Genomic DNA, 18,332 nt, shown 5'->3' with positions numbered 1-18,332 from the left:
TCCCCCGCCTTCTCTTAACCTGTGTAACTCTCCCCTCTTCCTCAGCCGCGGCACATACAAACCGCTCTGAGCGGCCTCCCCGGACCCCACCCCCCCATCCCGCCCTGGCTTCAGGGCCCCATCAGTGTTTGCACAGCGCTCCCTTACCTGGCCGCACCGTGATGGCCGTTTCCTTATCTCCCCAACAGTATAGCGGGAACATCTGGAGACCGGAAAGTGTGTCTGACACTCACTGCTGCCCCCCAACACCAGCACGCTGCCCAGCACATAGAAGACACTAGATACATATTTGCACAATAAACACATGAGTTAAATGAGATGATGAGGACCCCAGGCTCTGGCCCAAGAGGTGACTCTTCTGGTAGCCACTTCAGGCACTGTGTTAGGTGCTGGGGATACACAAGTAAGCAAACCACATATCCCTACCCTTGTGGAACTTATACTCTGGTGAAGGGACAGGGAACAACAACAAAAAAAAAACACAGGTAATAAATGAGAAAAGCGCATGGTGTCCTAGAGACGAAAAAGCACTAGAACAAAAGGCAAAGTAGAACAGGGCGATGGATCCAGAGTTGCAGGGTCAAGGCTGCCTTTTCAAACAGGGCAGGCAGAGCTGGCCTCAAGAGGGTTTCGGGTGAGCAAAGACACGAACAAGCTAGGGGCGTGAGCTGCGTGGATATACCTGAGGGAAGGGCCTCCCAGGCAGAAGGAACAGTCAGTGCAAAGGCCCTGAGGCTGGAATGTGCCTGGCAGGTTTCAGGAACAGCCAGGAGGTTAGTGTGACTGGAGCAGAGTGAGGAGGCAGGAGGGGCAGGTACGAGGGGTTGCAACATGCAGATTGTTGTCCGCCGTTGCAGGGCCTTGGTTTTTATTCCGAGTGAAATAGGGAACCTCTAGGAGGGTCTGAACCAAAGACTGACGTGCTCTGAGTTACAGTTTTGACAGGACCTCTCTAGCTGCTGTGTGGAGAATGGACTGAGGGGGCTGGAGGGTGCCAAGCAGGACAGAAGCAGGGAGACCTGAGAGGTGGCTGTTGGAATAATCCAGGGAAGATATGTGGTGCCTGGACCAGAGTGGAAGCAGTGGCGGTTGGATTCTGACATTTTCCAAAAAGTGGATGCACTAGATTTCCTGCAGGATTGGATGTGTGGAGCGTGCAAGAAAGAGCCGAGTCGAGCAGTTCTAGATATTAAGCCTCTGGGTAACAGTCAATTTAAAGGAAAAGTTCCTGAGCTTAAAAAATCATTTTAGACATAAATGTAAAAAATAATTAAACCATTAAAATTTCCAGAAGACAATTTCAGTAACTATGTAATGGATATGTGGATAGAAAAGGACTTTCAGGGCACCTGGGTGGCTCAGTCAGTTGAGCATCCGACTCCTGATTTCGGCTCAGGTCATGATCCCAGGGTCATGGGATCGAGCCCCACATCCAGGGCTCCGCACTGAGTGTGGAGTGGAGCCTGCTTAACATTCTCTCTCTTTCTCTGCCCCACTCCCCTGCTTGCACACTCTCTCTCTAAAATAAATAACATGAAAAAAATTATAAAAAGAAAAGGACTTTCTAAGCATGAAAGCAATGGAAAGCTCTCAAAAAAAAAAAAAAGGCAAATTTAGCTACACCAAAATAAAAAATTCACCTGTACATTAAAAATAAAAGTCATAAATTACATCACCCCCTCCTCTTCCCCAAGTAATAAAATCATGGTTGTAGATATAGCTAAATGCATACAGTATGCCCAGGAATTGTTTTCATGCGGTACATATATTTGTCCATTTAATCCTTATAACTGCCAACTTTGAGCATGAGGGAATCGAGGCCCAGAGAGGTCACAAAGCAGCTCAGGGCCAGAACAGAGGTCCACACTCCTCACCACACCGTGCTGTCCACACCTGACTAAATGTGGACTAAGGTGGACGAAGCTGGACTAAGGTGGCTCACATGCTTCGTCACCTGGAGCCATGTGGAAGCCTCACTATTTAGAGTGTGAGTGGGTAACAAGGAAACAGGTGACAGCAGGGATTTATTTTTAAAATAGAGCCCAGGATTTGTTCATGGATCAACATGTTCTAAAGCTCAGACTCCTGCTCCCTGAATCTAAAAAGGACTTTGTTTTCTTCAAAGCCCTGCCAGCCTTGGGGTCCCACACCCCCCGGCAACCGTGTGTCGCCGGGACAGAGGAGGATGCTGAGGCCCGGAGATGTGTGTGACTGGCTTGAAGTCACCCTCACCGGCTCATGTGTTCCCTCGTCCAGCAGGTGCTGAGTGAGGACCAAGGTCCATGGTACCTGGATGTGGACCAGAGGGACCAACCTGGTTTCTCTTCCCTGCTCTACCCCTGGCCAGCTGTGTGACCTTGGGAAAGTCATCGAACCTCTCTGAACCTTGGCATCTTTATATGGGAAGTAGCAAGAATGATGCTTCTTTCACAGAATTGTGAGGATTAAATGAATTAATGGATATGAAAGTGCTTCCTAATAATATTTAATAATAGCCAACTCTTCTCTATAGCAGGTAACAATTATTCAGTGCTTTCTATTTGCCAACAACCATACTTAGCCCCTTAAAAAGATTCTCGTTTAACCCTTGCAGTCCCCTTATGAGGTAGGTGCTATTTATGATCTCCGTTTTATATGTGAAAAAGAAGTGAGGCACAGAGAGGTTAAGTAACTTGCCTAAGGGCACACAGCTGTATCAATACAGTGGTTGATCCTCCGTTCAAACTCATAATGCAGCCTTTTTGTGACTATTATTACTGGCAGATCCAGAACTCAAACCTGGTCTCTGAATGTCTGGTTCTTCCTCCTTCCACTTGAATTTCCCATTTGGGTCCAGGACAGCAGGTCCTGACAGTCATAAGTCATCCAAACAGCAGACCAGTATTTTCTGAAGACTCTGACTGCAGAGATCCTTATCCAACTTCAGTTCAGCAAATACCTGTCCTGGGAGCCAGGCCTTGAATAATCACCTTCCAGTCCAGGAGACAGGATGGGGAAGCACCCGGAAGAAAATAGTAGGCTGGCAGTTACAAGTGTAAACTCACAGCCAGACGACCTGGATTCAGCCCCCAACGGGCTGTCGCCTCGGGCAGGCCATCTAAACTTTCTTATGCCTCAATGTCCGCATCCAAACAATGGGGATAATATTAGGTTGGACCCAATGGAGTTGCCATGTTTGTAGGTCGTAAACAGCCAAATACTAACAATTTCATACGGCTCAGCCTAATAATAGCATTTACCTGGCAGAGATGTCAGGAGGATTAATCGGATAGACGCCTGTAAAGTACCTAGAACGGGGCCTAGTGCCTGGTGAATCCACACTGAACTGTGAGTAGATTGTGTTATTAATGGTGAGATGAAACCAAAGGGTCACAGAAGCAGAGACAGTTTTACTCAGAGCCATACAATCAATAAGCGTTTATTAAGCATCTACTGAATGCTCCTTCACTTGTGTACTGTAGAGAAAACATTCTAGAGCGAGGGCTCGTAATGGGGGGTTCACAAACCCCAAGAGCTTCAAGGGCCGGTGAGCATTCCAAAACTGTATGCTGGCTATGGGAGTGTGACACACATGTGAATAATTTTCCAAGGAGCAGATCCGTAGCTTTTGGCAAATTCTCGAAGGTATTCATGACCGCAAACAGGTGGAAAGAGAAAAAAGGACATTTCAATAGGTAATGTTATTATTCTTTCAGTAAGCATTTCTCGAGCCTGCTCTATGGGTCAGGCTCTGGCATTTAGCATGAGCTGGACGGACATGACCCCTGTCCCCCTGAGGGAGAGAGGGTAAAGCGAGCGTTCACAGGCAGCAGAGTGTTCCAGAAAGGGGTGGCAGGATGCATATCTGGCAGACCCCATAGAAGAGGAGAGCCATACAGATGTCACGGCCGTGGGAGTGGGTGCAGAGACAGGGCTTCGGGAACCTGAAGAGGAAGCATGGATCTCCACTAGAAGGATCCAGGCAGCCTTCACGGAGGAGGTGGCATTTGATCTAGACACACAGAGGAAGAGAAGTGCATTCCTGGTGGAGGGAACCACATGAACAAAAGCACAGAGTTCAGAAATGATCAGGTGTGTGGGACCTCTGGGTAAATACTTCCTTTTTGCTGTAGAGGATCAGGGAGCTGAAGTTGGAGCCCAACCCAGAGAGTTTGGAAGGCCGGATGAAGGCACTTGCCTTTGTTCTGCAAGCAATAGAGAGCCCTCCTGACCAACACTCCTGGCCAAGGCTTGGGGATGGCATGTGATCGGCTGACAGGGCCCAAGTCAGCTTTGAGCTCCTGCTCTGCTTCTCCTTAGCTCCCTGAGCTGACCCATTCCTGTCCTCCCTCCACAGCTGGCCTGGCGGAAAGGGCTTCCCCTAGTTCTGTCGGAGGGAGGTTGAAAGTCAGTCACCAAGAACCACAGGCCAGGCTCAGCGTTTGAGCAAGAAAGGGAGCATCTCTCAGGAGCTGATGTCCCCAGTCTGAGGAGGGCTGACTTAGAGAAGGGGTCATGGCTGAACAGTCCAGGAGGAGGAGAAGGCATGGACCAGATCTGGTTGGATTGCATCTGGGAGGCCACGGGCATGATGATTAAGAGTAGTGGCCCTTGGCTCAAATCTGACAGGCCTGGATTCAAGTCCTGGCTATACCATTTTCTAGCTGTGTGGCCTTCGGTAGATTACTTAGGCTCTCGGAGCTGCAGTTCCCTCATGCATGAAATGAAAATAATGATCCTTTCCTCCAAGAGTTGTTGGGTGCAGAAGATGAGATAATCCATATAAAGAGCCTGCCCAGTGCCGGACACAAAGGGTTCGGGTAATGGCAGACGCTGTCATTCTTTTGTCTCTGTCACATGGATTCTGCTCAGCTCTATAGACACTGAGTGTATATTCCATGTAGAACTTTATGCATTATTCTAGGGGAGAGAAAAACGAGGAAAGACCATGCACCCACCCACCCCCTCCACCCAGGCTCCCACAGTTATAGGTGGTGGTTCTTAATTTCTTTTGGGGTCTCAGGCTCCTCTGGGTCAGCTGAAAATTTTGGATCCTATGGCCAGAAAAACACAAATATGCATACACGTGTGTATATAAAATTATAAAACAGAAAAATCTAAACTCAGGGATGGATTTGGGGAGAACTGCAACTTTCACAATATTTATTTCCATAGTTTTTAGACTATAAATAAAGAGTATGAGTCACTTTTCTAATTCAAAATGGTAATAATAGGGGTGCCTGGATAGCCCAGTTGGTTAAGCGTCCCACTCTTGACTTTGGCTCAGGTTATGATCTCACAGTTGTGGGATCGAGCCCCACGTTGAGCCCCACTCTGGGCATGAAGCCATGGAGCCAGTAAGATTCTCCTCTCTTTCTTTCTCTCTGTCTCTGCCCCTCTTCCCCACTTGTGCTCTCTCTCTAAAATAAATAAATAAATACATACATACATACATGCATACATGCATTCCATTTGGGAGGTTACCAGACTCCCCTGTCCCACCAAACTCATCCTGGTTCTGTCAAGTGGTTCACAGACCCAAATTAAGAAACCTTCACCTAAAGTGCTAGACAGGGACCCCTGGTTGGCTCAATTGGTAAAACATGTAATTCTTGATCTCGGGGTTGTGAGTTTGAGCCCCATGTTGAGTGTGGAGATTACTTAAAAATAAAATCTTAATAAATAAATAAATAAATAAATAAATAAGTTAATTAGTTGACTAAAGGGCTAGACAAACACCTACATAAACAATCCAAAAAACAGCTAATGTATTAGAACAGTAGTTGGCAAACTTTTCTGTAATGGACCAGAGAGTAAAAATACCATAGGGTCTCTATTGCTAACTACTCAACTTGGTCGCTGTAGCTGAAAGCAGCACCAGGCAAAGGAATGCACGCAGCTATGTTCCAATAAAACTTTATTTACAAAACGGTCAGTGGGCCGGTTTGCCAACTTGTGTGTTAGAGGTTCCAATTTTAGATTCCTGGAATATCTGCAACAGAAACAGAGTGATCAACTAACATGTCCAAGGTCACACAGCTGAGCAGCATTGATGCCCCCATTCACCAACCAGCCAAGCCTTACTATGGTCCAGGGACTCCAGCTCCCTCCTCCTAGAGTTGCTGCCTCCAAAGTGGCTGCCCCTGGGGCAATGGAGAATGTGGGCAGGAAGCTGGGGAAGCCAGAGGGAGGCCTGGGCAGCAGAAGATGAGTTATCTGGGAGGGAGAATATGGGATTGATCACCTTTCCCTTCCTTCCAAGTGTTTTGTTGGCTCAGTGCTAGGATCAGAATTAGGTCTTTGATATCCAAGTTACATCCTTAATTTCTGCATCAAATAAAAAAGTACATCCAAATCAAGAATCAAATTAATATGCCCCATGTCCAGCCACATGCTGATCACCAGGAAATTTGAGATCTGGCGTGGTTTAAGACTAACTAGTGGGGGACCTGGGAAGTGGGCCGAGTGATGGGTCCTCCGACCCTAGTGAGTAGGCAGCCCCTCCAGGCTCTGGGGCATGCCTGGGAGAGCTGAGTCAGCCAGGAAGTTCCCTGAAGGGTGAGGATGCTTAAATTAAGCCTTAAAAGACAGCGAAGGCTCCTTAGCAGCTGCCCAAGAACATGGACTCCTGCCTCCTCTCTCTATATCTTCCAAATCTCTCTCTTCCTTCTTGACTTCCTCTTCCTTTTCTTTGCACCCCCTGATTCTCTAACACAAGAGTGACAAACCTATCTATCCTTTTATGCCCACACCCATAGTAGACATTGCTAAACAACACTGACAGTCTTTCAGCTTCTTCAGGAAGACATTACTAATCAATTAGAGTTGGAACAAGAGCTAGAACCTATTTGCTCTCTCTGCCGAGCTCTCTGTTCTCCTCACCCTTCTACTCAGCTCAGTGCCCATCTGCTCACCGAGACTCAGAGAGGTCAAGTAACCTGCAAAGGGTTGCCCAGTTCCTATGGGGCCATATGGGAGTGTATTTCCCTCTACAGAGGGACTAACTGTAGCCTTTCCATTTGTCCACATCTTGATTCTGTGCATGTGACCAAGCCTGGTCTTGTCCCCCAGTGACCCCAGGCATGAAGATCTACATCGACCCTTTCACCTATGAGGACCCCAATGAGGCAGTGCGGGAGTTTGCCAAGGAAATTGACATCTCCTGTGTCAAAATTGAGCAGGTGATTGGAGCAGGTAGGTGGTGGGTGCTCTCCCAGGTACCATGGCCTCAGCCATGAGGGGGGAGTACTCTAGGGGCAGAGGGGAGCATGTGGGGTAGGAGCCTCAGAGGACCCTCCAAGGCCTGAAGGTTCAGAATAGCCAAGGTGGAAAAGCCCTCAAGGGTCATCCAGGAAAACTACCTCATCGATAGACGAGGAAACTGAGGCACAGGGCTGGGAAGGAGCTTGCATATCATGTCAGAGATTGAGCTAGGTCTAGAACCCAATTCTCTGGACTCAGTCTAGTGCTGTGTCCTTCCTGTCCCTCTCTCCATCCCCCCCAGGTTCCCCTACAGCCTTACCCCATACCCAGCCAAATACCATGGGCAGCTGTGGAGAGTTTACTGAGACCTTAGGGGCCCCCACATTCTACAAAGGGGTTCTTTGTCAAGAGGATGAGCTGACCACTGGGGAGAAAAAGTTCATTCAGGACCCAGGAACAGAGGTTACAGGGAGTGGGAAGGTGACATTTCCAGCTTGCAAGTGACATCCTGCCTTTCTTGGTGTGTGTGTCCCAGGGGAGTTTGGTGAGGTATGCAGTGGCCACCTAAAACTGCCAGGCAAGAGAGAGATCTTTGTGGCCATCAAGACGCTCAAGTCAGGCTATACTGAGAAGCAGCGCCGGGACTTCCTGAGCGAGGCCTCCATCATGGGCCAGTTCGACCACCCCAATGTCATCCACCTGGAGGGTGTTGTCACCAAGAGCACGCCTGTGATGATCATCACTGAGTTCATGGAGAATGGCTCCCTGGACTCCTTCCTCCGGGTAGGGAAAGCCAAGAGTTCCAGGGGCCCATGGGTGGGGAGGAAAAGGAGTGGTGGATATAACTTCATGTTGTCAGAGCCTGATGGGGTCTTGGGGAAAATCTGTGTCAGGAGGGGCTCGTATGCTGCCTCTTTCCATCCTCTTACCAGTGGCAGACATTGCTAATCACCCCAGAACTCTGTTCCCCTGAACCAGGTAGCGGTCTCAGAATCCTGTCAATCTAGGAAACCACAGCCAGTCCGTCAAAGTTAGCACGCAGCCTGAAATCCGTTATCATCTATGCTTTTAGCCAACCTTCTCATTATGCATGAGAGAAGAGTGAGGTTCAAAGATGGGTACGGTTTGCCCAGGATTACCTAGGGGGTCAGGGTGAGAACCAGGACTGGAACCAGGTCTCTTGAACCCTAGTCCAGGATTTTCACCAGATTTTGGATTTCTCCAAAGCCATATGGGCTAGTGGGAGGAGTCCAGAGCACAAGGCCAAGAGAGGAGAGTTTTCAGACCCCCCAGGAGATCACAGATAACCAGCTAGACAAAAAGCATAGAAACATGCTGCTAGACTAGTTGCCATTTAACAAACGTTTTTAAGCACCTCCTATGTGCCATGCACATACCTCTGTGCGCCTTCTTATTTAACTCAGACAGCCCTGGGAGATGGATATAACTTATCCCCATTTAATACACAGATGAGGAAACAGACTCAAGAGGTTAGGTCACTTGTCCAAGGTTGCACGGCCAGCAAAGGGCAGAGCCAGAGTCAAACCAGCTGCGTCTACTCCAAAGCCCATGTTCTTTCCCCCACCGTGAAATTGGCCTCTCGTGGGCCTCTCTAAGACCCCCAAGCATCTGAATTCTTCCCACAGGGAGCATGAGGCCAGGGTAGCAGGGTCCTGCTCTGGTTTCCTGTTGTGCCGATGATCCAGAGCTCTGATTGATGCCCTCCCATTCACTATGTGTTTTCTCCACTTCTCCCAAAGCAAAATGATGGGCAGTTCACAGTCATCCAGCTGGTGGGCATGCTCCGGGGCATCGCGGCTGGCATGAAGTACCTGGCAGACATGAACTACGTCCACCGCGACCTGGCCGCCCGCAACATCCTCGTCAACAGCAACCTGGTCTGCAAGGTGTCTGACTTTGGGCTCTCACGCTTTCTGGAGGATGATACCTCAGACCCCACCTACACCAGCGCGCTGGTAAGATGGAGGCAGAGAACAGCGGGGTCATGGTGCCAGGAAAGAGGACATAGGTGTCCATCTCTCCCTACAATACCTTTTCACCGACACCTGCTCATGCCAAGCACTGTGCCGGACCCAAGAGACATAGAGGCATAAATCACAGTTTCTGCCCTCTTGGAGCTCACAGGCCGGCAGGGGACACAGATGTGCAGAGAAACATAGGGTAACAGAGCTCTAAGTTCTAGAGCTCTAAGAGCTCTAACAGGAAGGCTTGCTAAGAGGGGGTGAGATGTGAGCTGAAAGCTGAAGGGCCAGTAAAAGTTTGTCAGATGCCATGTTCTCAAGCCAAGCTGTGACTGGAACACAGACCCTAAGAGGGGAGGTGGTGGGCAGTGAGACTGGAGAGGCAGGCAGGGCTGATTTTGGAGACCTGGAATGCCTAAACTCAGGACTGTCCCCTGCTGAAGGGTTTTAAACAGAAAGGAGCAAGACGAAGCCCCTGCCCGAAGAACTCAGAATCTATAGCATAAGAAGAGGCAAGCACACAGGCAAAATGATTTCAGTGCTGCTCTGTATGACAAGTGCCTCCCTGACAGAGATCAAGGACCTAGTTGGAGGATTAAAAAGAGTGAGCAACTCCTTGGCACTTGGGACTTAGGGAGAGACTTTCAGAGATACTTAAAGGATAAGAAGGGGTTTTCAGACAGCAGAGTGAGGAAAGGCATTTCATGCAGAGGGAACAGCACGTGCAAATTCTCAAGGCCTAAAGTAGCATGGTGAGTTTGAGGAAGAATGAGGGGCTTCGTGTGACTGGTACGCACAGGGCATAGGGTGAGGAATCTTGAGAGCAGAGACCAGATGGATCAGCCTCTCACCCATTAACTTTCCTCATTGTGTTCCCCAGGGTGGGAAGATCCCCATCCGCTGGACGGCCCCAGAAGCCATCCAGTACCGGAAGTTCACCTCAGCCAGCGACGTGTGGAGCTATGGTATCGTCATGTGGGAGGTGATGTCCTACGGGGAACGGCCCTACTGGGACATGACCAACCAGGATGTGAGTATCCAAGGGGGCTGGGCAGAGCCTCTGTGGCCAGCCAGATGGGAGGGGAAGATCCAGAATTTCTGGCCTTTTCCTGATCTCCCAGGGAATGGGAGCAAGGTCTCTGAGATACCGGGCCAAGGCAGCTCCCAGCCCAATGGTGGCTGATTCAGATGTCTGCACAGGACCCTGGAATCTCCAGAGGTCAAGAGCAGGAAAGGCCTACACATCCACAATTCAGCAAATCTTCAAGATGCCTTCACTTTGTGGTCAGCCCTGAGTGAGACTATCTCAGGTGTTTTCCACATAACTGGGGGACAGGACGCTTATTCCAGGAACAAGATGTTGTCATCAGGAACTTTATGATCAGCTGTTAAATGGGAGAAGGCAGGTGTCAAGTCCTGTAGGTGTTGAGGCAAGGGTAGCATGAACAAAATCAGGAAGTCTTCACAGGACAGGTGGGATGCTCACAGTAGTGGGACTTGGAGACATGAGGACTTCAAATGGGAACGATAACCCGTGCAAAGGCCCCGAGATGGGAACTAAGGGATCATATTGGGGATCGGTAGAGAGGAAAGATGATCAGAAAGGTTGATAAGGCTCAATAATGGGGTGTTTGAAAATCAAGCCAGCAAATCCTGATTTGCAGCAACACAAAACGGGAAGGACTTGAAGAAGCTTCTTGAGCATGGAGGGTGACTCACGGTCCAGCTAGGGAAAGTGATTCTGGGCCTAGTGGCAGGACAGATTGGAGAGAGGGGGTAGGCACCCAGGTTGCAGGTCAGACTGAGGCCATAGATGGTGGGAACTCAGGTGAGGCCCGTCCTTGGGGCTGTATCCAGGAGGTGAAAGCAGTTGCCACGGCAACCAAATAGGTCTTTCCTGCAATACAGAGTGGGGGGTGGAAAGACAGGACAGGTTAGAGGCAGATGCTCTTACCCACCCACCCCACCAACTCTGCCCCTGTGTTGTTCCCAGGTAATCAATGCCATAGAGCAGGACTATCGGCTGCCGCCACCCATGGACTGCCCAAGCGCCCTACATCAGCTCATGCTAGACTGCTGGCAGAAGGACCGAAACCACCGGCCTAAGTTTGGCCAGATCGTCAACACGCTGGACAAGATGATCCGAAACCCCAACAGCCTCAAAGCCATGGCACCCCTCTCCTCCGGGTACGGCTCTGGTCTGGCCCCACTCCCTCCTCCCAGTATATCTCCACCCCATCCCCAGCCAGCCCTTCCTGTCTCCAAATCTCCACTCCCTCAAGCTCCACCTGCCTCTGGCAGATGATCTACACTGCAGCTTGGGGTCAGGGAAGGCCAGCACTAATGTTCACTGGGCATTTGCCCTGCCTTGGGGGTGTGGAGGAGCCCAGGACACAGAAAAGGAGAAGGAAGCGGTAAAGGTGGTAAAGGAAGCACTTTTTTTTTTAATATTTATTTATTTTTGAGAGAGAGAGAGAGATAGAGCACAAGCATGGGAGGGGCAGAGAGAGAGACAGAGACACAGAATCCAAAGCAGGCTCCAGGTTCTGAGCTGTCAGCACAGAGCCCAACACGGGACCCCAACTCTTGAACCCCAAGAATGTGACCTGAGCTGAAGTCGGCCGCTTCACCCACTGAGCCACCCAGGCGCCCCAGGAAGCACTTTTTAAAGCATGGTCAGAGAGGACAGCATTGAAGAAAAATTACCAGAATCTTGGTTGGTAGACATATTCACTGGTCACCAGGTTTCCTTCCTAGCTACCCTCACGCTCAAACCTAGACCCTCTCACTTACATTTGCAGCCTCCCCAACCCAGCCACGCACGTGCACACACACACACACATGCCATGGCCCACACTCAGGTCACCATCCCTGAATCAGAGAGACTGTCAGCTCCAGTGATCCGGGGCTTGTCTTCTCCTGGGGGTCCAGGGCATGCTCCATCAGACCTGAGGTCACCACTGCCTTGCTTGGGTGGCGGTCCCAGACCCCTGTCTCTCCTGGCCTTGTACACTCTTTCTCTCCAGGACACTATCGCACAGGGTTTCTGAGGGGTGTCCAGCCAGGTGTCTTCAGGATCCAGGGCTGGCTGTATCCAGAGACTCTTTGGGCCCAAGTCCTTCACCTGCCAAGTTTTTGTGGCCAAAAATTTGTGTTTGCGTCTGCCTGTCGATCCCCACCGTGGCCCTGCGTCAGCTACTCCTGACTCTCCGGATAAAATCACTCTGAGCTTTTAGCCCCGTGAGAGTCATTTCACTCTCGCGAGTGCCACCAGCCTTGTCTGGACGTTGGAGGTGCAGCCCATAGCTTCCTACAGCACACCCAGCGTGGAGAAGGATGGAGGAAATACAGAATAGTAGCACACTTAGTCCCGCCACACTTAGTCCTGCACACTTAGACTCCTTCCTCCTGCAAATAGGAGGCTTGGAGAAGCGTCTCCCTCCTCACCATGGTGGTCCAGCCTTCCAGGGGTCCCCACAGAGGCTTCCCTGGGTTTTCCAGGTGGCCTCAGCGTGGAGTCCTGCACACACACTCACTCTCACATAGCCACACATATATGTGTACTCATTTACATAGGTGCAAATTCACATCCACATCACATTCACATCACACAGAAATACTCGCGTACGTATACGTTCGTTCACCTTTGTTCACGCAGATGGATACACAGGTGCAGGTACGCAGCCCACGGGTGTGCCCACGCCCATGCTTACCCCCGCCCCCCCTCCCAGCTCATGCCCTGACCATCTCTGTTGCCCACCCCACCCCCAGAATCAACCTGCCGCTGCTGGACCGCACGATCCCCGACTACACCAGCTTTAACACCGTGGATGAGTGGCTGGAAGCCATCAAGATGGGGCAGTACAAGGAGAGCTTCGCCAATGCCGGCTTCACCTCCTTCGACGTCGTGTCGCAGATGATGATGGAGTAAGTGCCCGGCTGCCTCCACCCACCATCATCAATACCCCTCCCCACCCATCCCACTAAGTAGGGGGCTCTGGAGGGTGAGGGACAGACAGTGTCCAGTAGGGATGTGTGGGACAAGATGGCCAGCTTGGGGTCATATTCAGAACACCACCCAGGTCTGCCTGTGACCATGGGCCAATCAGAACCTCCCTCAGCCCCAGTTTTCTTCTGTAAACGGGAGATTGGTAGGACGATCAAAGGGATATAAAGTGAGCGGGCGCTTCCTAAGTGCAAGTTCCCTCCTCCCTCCCCGTAGCAGGGGAGACCAGTGCCCCCTGAGTGTCCTGACTCCCAGTCACGCTCTCCTTCCACCCCCAGCCCATCACTCCTGCTCCAGACATCCACCCACTCACCCCCCTCCCTTGCTCTCTTCAGCAGGACATCCCTGGAGAAGCCCAGACAGCTCTCTACCTGGCCCAAAGTCCCCTCCATCCCCACATTTCCTAACGCACATGCTTCTCTCCTAAAGGGACATTCTCCGGGTTGGGGTCACCTTGGCTGGCCACCAGAAAAAAATCCTGAACAGTATCCAGGTGATGCGGGCACAGATGAACCAGATCCAGTCTGTGGAGGTTTGACATTCATCCGCCTCGGCTCACCTCTTCCTCCAGCCCCCCCCCCCCCACTCCGCCCCACACGCCAGCCCCCTGGTTCTCCGTCCACGTCCACCGCAGGGTCAGCCACCTGCCAGGAGGCCACGGGCAGCAGGAAGAACCGAGCAGCGCTCCAGCCACGAGACGTCACCAAGAATATGTGCAACTCAGATGATGGAAAAAAGGGAACGGGAACAAAAGAAAATAGATCCAGGGAGGGGGCGGGAAATACAAGGAATATTTTTTAAAGAGGATTCTCATAAGGAAAGTGATCATTGTTCTTAGGGAAAAAAAAAAAAGAAAAGAAAAGAAAAGAAAAAAAAAAAGGGCTTGGGAGATCCACGCGATTTGTCCCAATTGGAGACCAAAAGCAGTTTCTCTCCAACTCCCTCTGGGAAGGCGACCTGGCCAGAGCCAAGAAACACTTTCAGGAAAACCAATGTGAAGGGGGAGACAGGGGCCACCCTTCTCTCCTGTCCCTGGGCTGTTCTTCCAGGCCTCACTCAACAGCCACACGGCAGGCAGACGGGGCAGGCGGGCGGACAGGCAGCCACCGCGGGAACCACTCGGGGAAACTCCACTCCCGCCGCCACTGGGCAAACAGAAGAATTTTTCTGTCTTTGGAGAATATTTTAGAAACTCCAATGAAAAAGACTTGTTTCTCCTGTCGGCTCATGGGACCGAAAGGGGGCTGTTGTCTTCCTCGGTCGGGGAGACCACGGGGACATCGGCAAGGTCAACCTTCCTGAGGATGCATAGCCCTGCCTGCAGGCCCGATGCTGCAGTGACGACTGCCACTGAGAAGGATTGCTCCTGCATTTGGGTTTGTTTACAGCAATTCGTGGACTTGGGGGTATTTTCGTCAGGGGTGGATTTGGTTTGGGGGGTTTGTTTGTTGGGTTGTTTTTTTTTTTTTATGACAATGAAGTGACACTTTGACATTTCCTACCTTTTGAGGACTTGATCCTTCTCCAAGAAGAAGGTGCTTTCTGCTTACTGACTTAGGCAATACACCAAGGGCGAGATTTTATATGCACATTTCTGGATTTTTTATATGGTTTTCATTGACACTCTTCCCTCCTCCCCCTGCAGAGAGTTCCCCCCTGCTGCCAGGCCTCACCAAAGCCAACTGCCACGGGGCCATCTGGGCCGTTCAGAGACCAAGTGAGATTTGGGAGGATGAGGGGCCAAGGTGGAGGGGCACCCCACCCAGGGCTGTTTTTGAAAGCACCAGATTGAGAAAGAAGTGAGCCCTAGGGCTGCAGAATCACACGACTTTGCCCACTTCTCCACCCGCCCTCTGCCCCAGTGTGTCCAGTACTTTCTAGACAAATAGGCCCCTTCGAGGTTCCTGAGTGCTCTCGGATGGCCAGAACCCAGTTTCGCCTCTGGGAGCCTAAACGGGGCCCCAGATCATTCACTGTGATATCCCTTCCCTCCAGAGTGTCACCCTCAGAGATGTGTGCAGGCGCTCCTTCCCTCCACTGGGGGGAAAGTGTATGGTTTCTCTCCCACCCCCTCCCCCCACCCCCAGCCCAGACCTTCACCCAGGTCTGAAGGTCTTGGCCGTGGGAAAACCATCAGCCACGAGGTCTGGCTACAAACTCCCTCCTGTGAGCAAATGCAGGCACTTGAGCAGAACAATCGGTTAGTGAACTGAATGGAAATAAACACTTTAGTTATAAAATGACCCCTGTTCTCTGTAAGTTCCAAGAGAGACTCTGGCACCCTGGGGCATGTCAAGTGACCCATGGTGCTCTTTTAAGGGATGCTTCCTTCCCCGGGGTTCTAGAAGGCCCAGGGCTGAGAAAACACATGGAGGACACCAAAGGTCCACGTGGCCTTTCTGGCTCTGGCTCGTCAAAAGCGCAGGCAACAGAAGAAGCAGGTTGGAAGTGGCTCGGAATTCACGTTCAATGCCCTGCAAATCAGGATGAGCCGCTCCGGGAGGCATCAGGCAGGAGGTTGACAGGGGTGCACTCGGTTCTCCTGGGCCAAAGGAAGGGGGTCCGGGTGCTAGGTAAGCTGTGATAGTGGTAGTGCGAGGGTCCTGGAGTAGCCGTGGGTCCCCAGTCAAAGCCACAGGTAAGATCCCCTTATCCTGGTCAACGCCAATCTCTGTGCAAATGGGCTCCTACTTACATATAATCAGAAATCTTTTTGTGGAAGGAGGAGGCAGGGAGGCGGATGTGCTGTGGATATCAAGTCTGGCTGAGGAGGGAGAGGCAGAGACACCACATCTCAGGACCTTCCCCTTTGTCCATGGGAGACTGACCAGGAGGAAGGATCCCAGCCGCAGGTGGCCCATGGGGCAGCCTGGCCCAGCCTGTCGTCTGTCACTCACCTGTTCTCAGAGCCCAAGATGTAAAGGGAAGGAAGGGATTAAGAGGGGAGCATGGGCCCCTGGGGGGAACAACAGAGTGAGCCACAGGGAAGGCATTGGCTTGCTGCCCACGAACTGGCCAGCCTTGGCCCAGCCAGCTGCCCTTTGTGCCCCAAAGCTGCCCAGCACGGGTGGCAGCTGTCCTAACACACAAGGTCACCTTCTGGAGGGAGCTGCCTTGATGCTCTTCAGATTAACTCCGTCTCCCCAGCCCGCCCCCCACTACTCTGGGGCCCCACACAGGGCTGGCACTCAGTGCTTCCTGTCAGATGGCTTCCTGTCCTAAGCTGCTAGGCTGGTGCCTGCTCGCCAACTCATTTGCCCATCCACCCTTGAGTGCCGAGTCCTCAGGGGTCCCGGGCCCCCCTGTGCCTGCTTCTCAGAGTGAGGATGCCACCCAGACCCTCTGTGTCCCCACTTCAGGGTAACAGGTATCACTGTGACTGCCTCGGGTGTGGGCAGAAGCCCACCTCTCCCTGCTGCTGGGGCAGCTCTGTCCCCACCACCTCTTGCTTGCTTCTCGGCGGGGAGCAGCAGGCCATTCTGCCAAGCGCCTTCCGCTGATAATACCCACTCGCCTGGGCACACGGCGCCGAGCCTCCCGCTGCCTGGTTACTAATCCTTTCCTGGCTCAACCTCCCCAAGTGCCAGCCCCCACCTGCCCCACAGTGTCAGAGGACTTTCCGGCTGCTCTGCACACAGTTGGTACTGGAGGAAAGAAAGCCGCCTTGTAAACATGGGCCAGGGCACCATGGAAATGGGGACCAGCTGCTCTCGGAGGGTGTGACAAGCAGACATGTGTAGGGCCAGGCTGGTACTCCTACTCCACTCCTACTGCCCCAGAAGCCCCCAGAATGGGTTATTGTTGATCAGCAGGTCTCTTCCTGGGGGATGATATTCAAAATTTCTATCAACTGGTAAAATGTGGACGGATCAATCAGAATAGATGATGGCCTTCGTGCTAGACCAAAAGGCCTCAGAGTAGGGGCTGGGATGTGAGGGCAGTCGGGGACACTTAAGGGACCGGGGCAGTGCTGTTTACTAACCAGTGGTGCCTCCTGCTCAGATGGCATCAGCTGGACTTTGTCCATCATTTCTGGTTGGTCCCCATGCTGCTACCTCTCAGGGAGCTCTCTGCTACCCCCTTGTGTGCAGTCACCAGCCTTGCACCCTCTCAAATCAGGGGCTCATCCCAGAAGACAGGGAGCTCCCAACCATGCCCAGCCAGCCCTTCCTCTGCCTGGCTGAAACACAGGAAGGGCCCAGGATCCAGACCACCACCCACCCCAGTGCTAGCCCTCGGGCACTGCTGGCTCTCTCCTGGGCCCCCGTGGTTCCAAGATGGTACTAAAAGGCTGGAAGAATCTTGCCAAATAGGGTAAATGCATTCAAAGGACAGGATGCCCCATGATGCTAGGGGAAATACACCCTGACCCCAGAGTGGCAGCCTTGGTCCTATGACTAACTTGAGACATGAATCTGGATAAGTCATTTGCCTTCACTGAACCTCAGTCTCCCATCTGTAAAGTGAGGAGATGGGACTGGGTGAGCCAGGCATGCGAAACACTTTCTACGCCACCGTCCTGTGAGGAGGGACTATTTTCTCCCATAGGTGGGCGGGGGGAGGGGAGACTGAGGCTCAGAGAGGGGAAGTAGCTTCCTCAGGATCACACAGCCAGGAAGGGACAGAGCAGGGCTGTGTTCATCTGTTCCCAATGCCCACTCCACCACACTCGGGTGACATGAAGCACACGGTCAGTGTCTGATGCTGGTTGGTAAGAGAAGAGAATGCTCAAATCACTGGGGTTGTCAGGGAGGACTTCGTGGAGGAGGCTGTCTTGAAAATGACAGAAGTTGAGAGGAAGGTCACTCCAGGTGGGAGGTACAGTATAACCAGAGATGCAGAGGCCAGAATTGTCCAGCCATGAGGAGTCAGGTCTGGATGAGCCAAAGGAGTGGTGGGAGGTGGGGGTTGATTGAAGAGGAAGGTGAAGTAGCTTGCACGTGATGCCCAGTCCAGCCACAGCAGGTTCTTGAGCAGAAGAGCAGCAGAAGGAGCACTGGGTTCTAGGAGAAAGAGTCCGTCCAGCCATCAGATGGATGGCAGGATGCCTCATAGCTCCCCCTCTCCTCCTGGAGGAAGAGCCCCCTGGAAAAGCCCTCATTTCTTCCAGGAGAATCCAAGCCCTGCTGCTTCATTGTCCATCCTCACTCACTGAGGCAGAT

General features: G+C 51.8%; 1 protein-coding gene across 1 annotated transcript in view; it reads left to right on the top strand.

The window, feature by feature from the left end:
- Window positions 1-15,388, top strand: part of EPHB2 (EPH receptor B2) — a 126,240-nt gene extending 110,852 nt beyond the window's left edge. Inside the window, 10 exon segments of the mRNA XM_049617853.1 lie at window positions 7,051-7,173; window positions 7,718-7,965; window positions 8,943-9,158; window positions 10,045-10,194; window positions 11,158-11,351; window positions 12,936-13,091; window positions 13,600-13,702; window positions 13,805-13,852; window positions 13,855-13,917; window positions 13,919-15,388. Coding sequence (XP_049473810.1) covers window positions 7,051-7,173; window positions 7,718-7,965; window positions 8,943-9,158; window positions 10,045-10,194; window positions 11,158-11,351; window positions 12,936-13,091; window positions 13,600-13,702; window positions 13,805-13,852; window positions 13,855-13,917; window positions 13,919-14,008 — 1,391 coding nt within the window. The 3' untranslated portion in view covers window positions 14,009-15,388.
- Window positions 15,389-18,332: the final 2,944 nt, after the last annotated feature.

The sequence above is a fragment of the Panthera uncia genome, assembly GCF_023721935.1.
Source record: "Panthera uncia isolate 11264 chromosome C1 unlocalized genomic scaffold, Puncia_PCG_1.0 HiC_scaffold_4, whole genome shotgun sequence".
NCBI lineage: Eukaryota > Metazoa > Chordata > Mammalia > Carnivora > Felidae > Panthera > Panthera uncia.
Note: the sequence above shows the minus strand (reverse complement) of the source record. Positions and strands in the feature narration are given on the sequence as shown.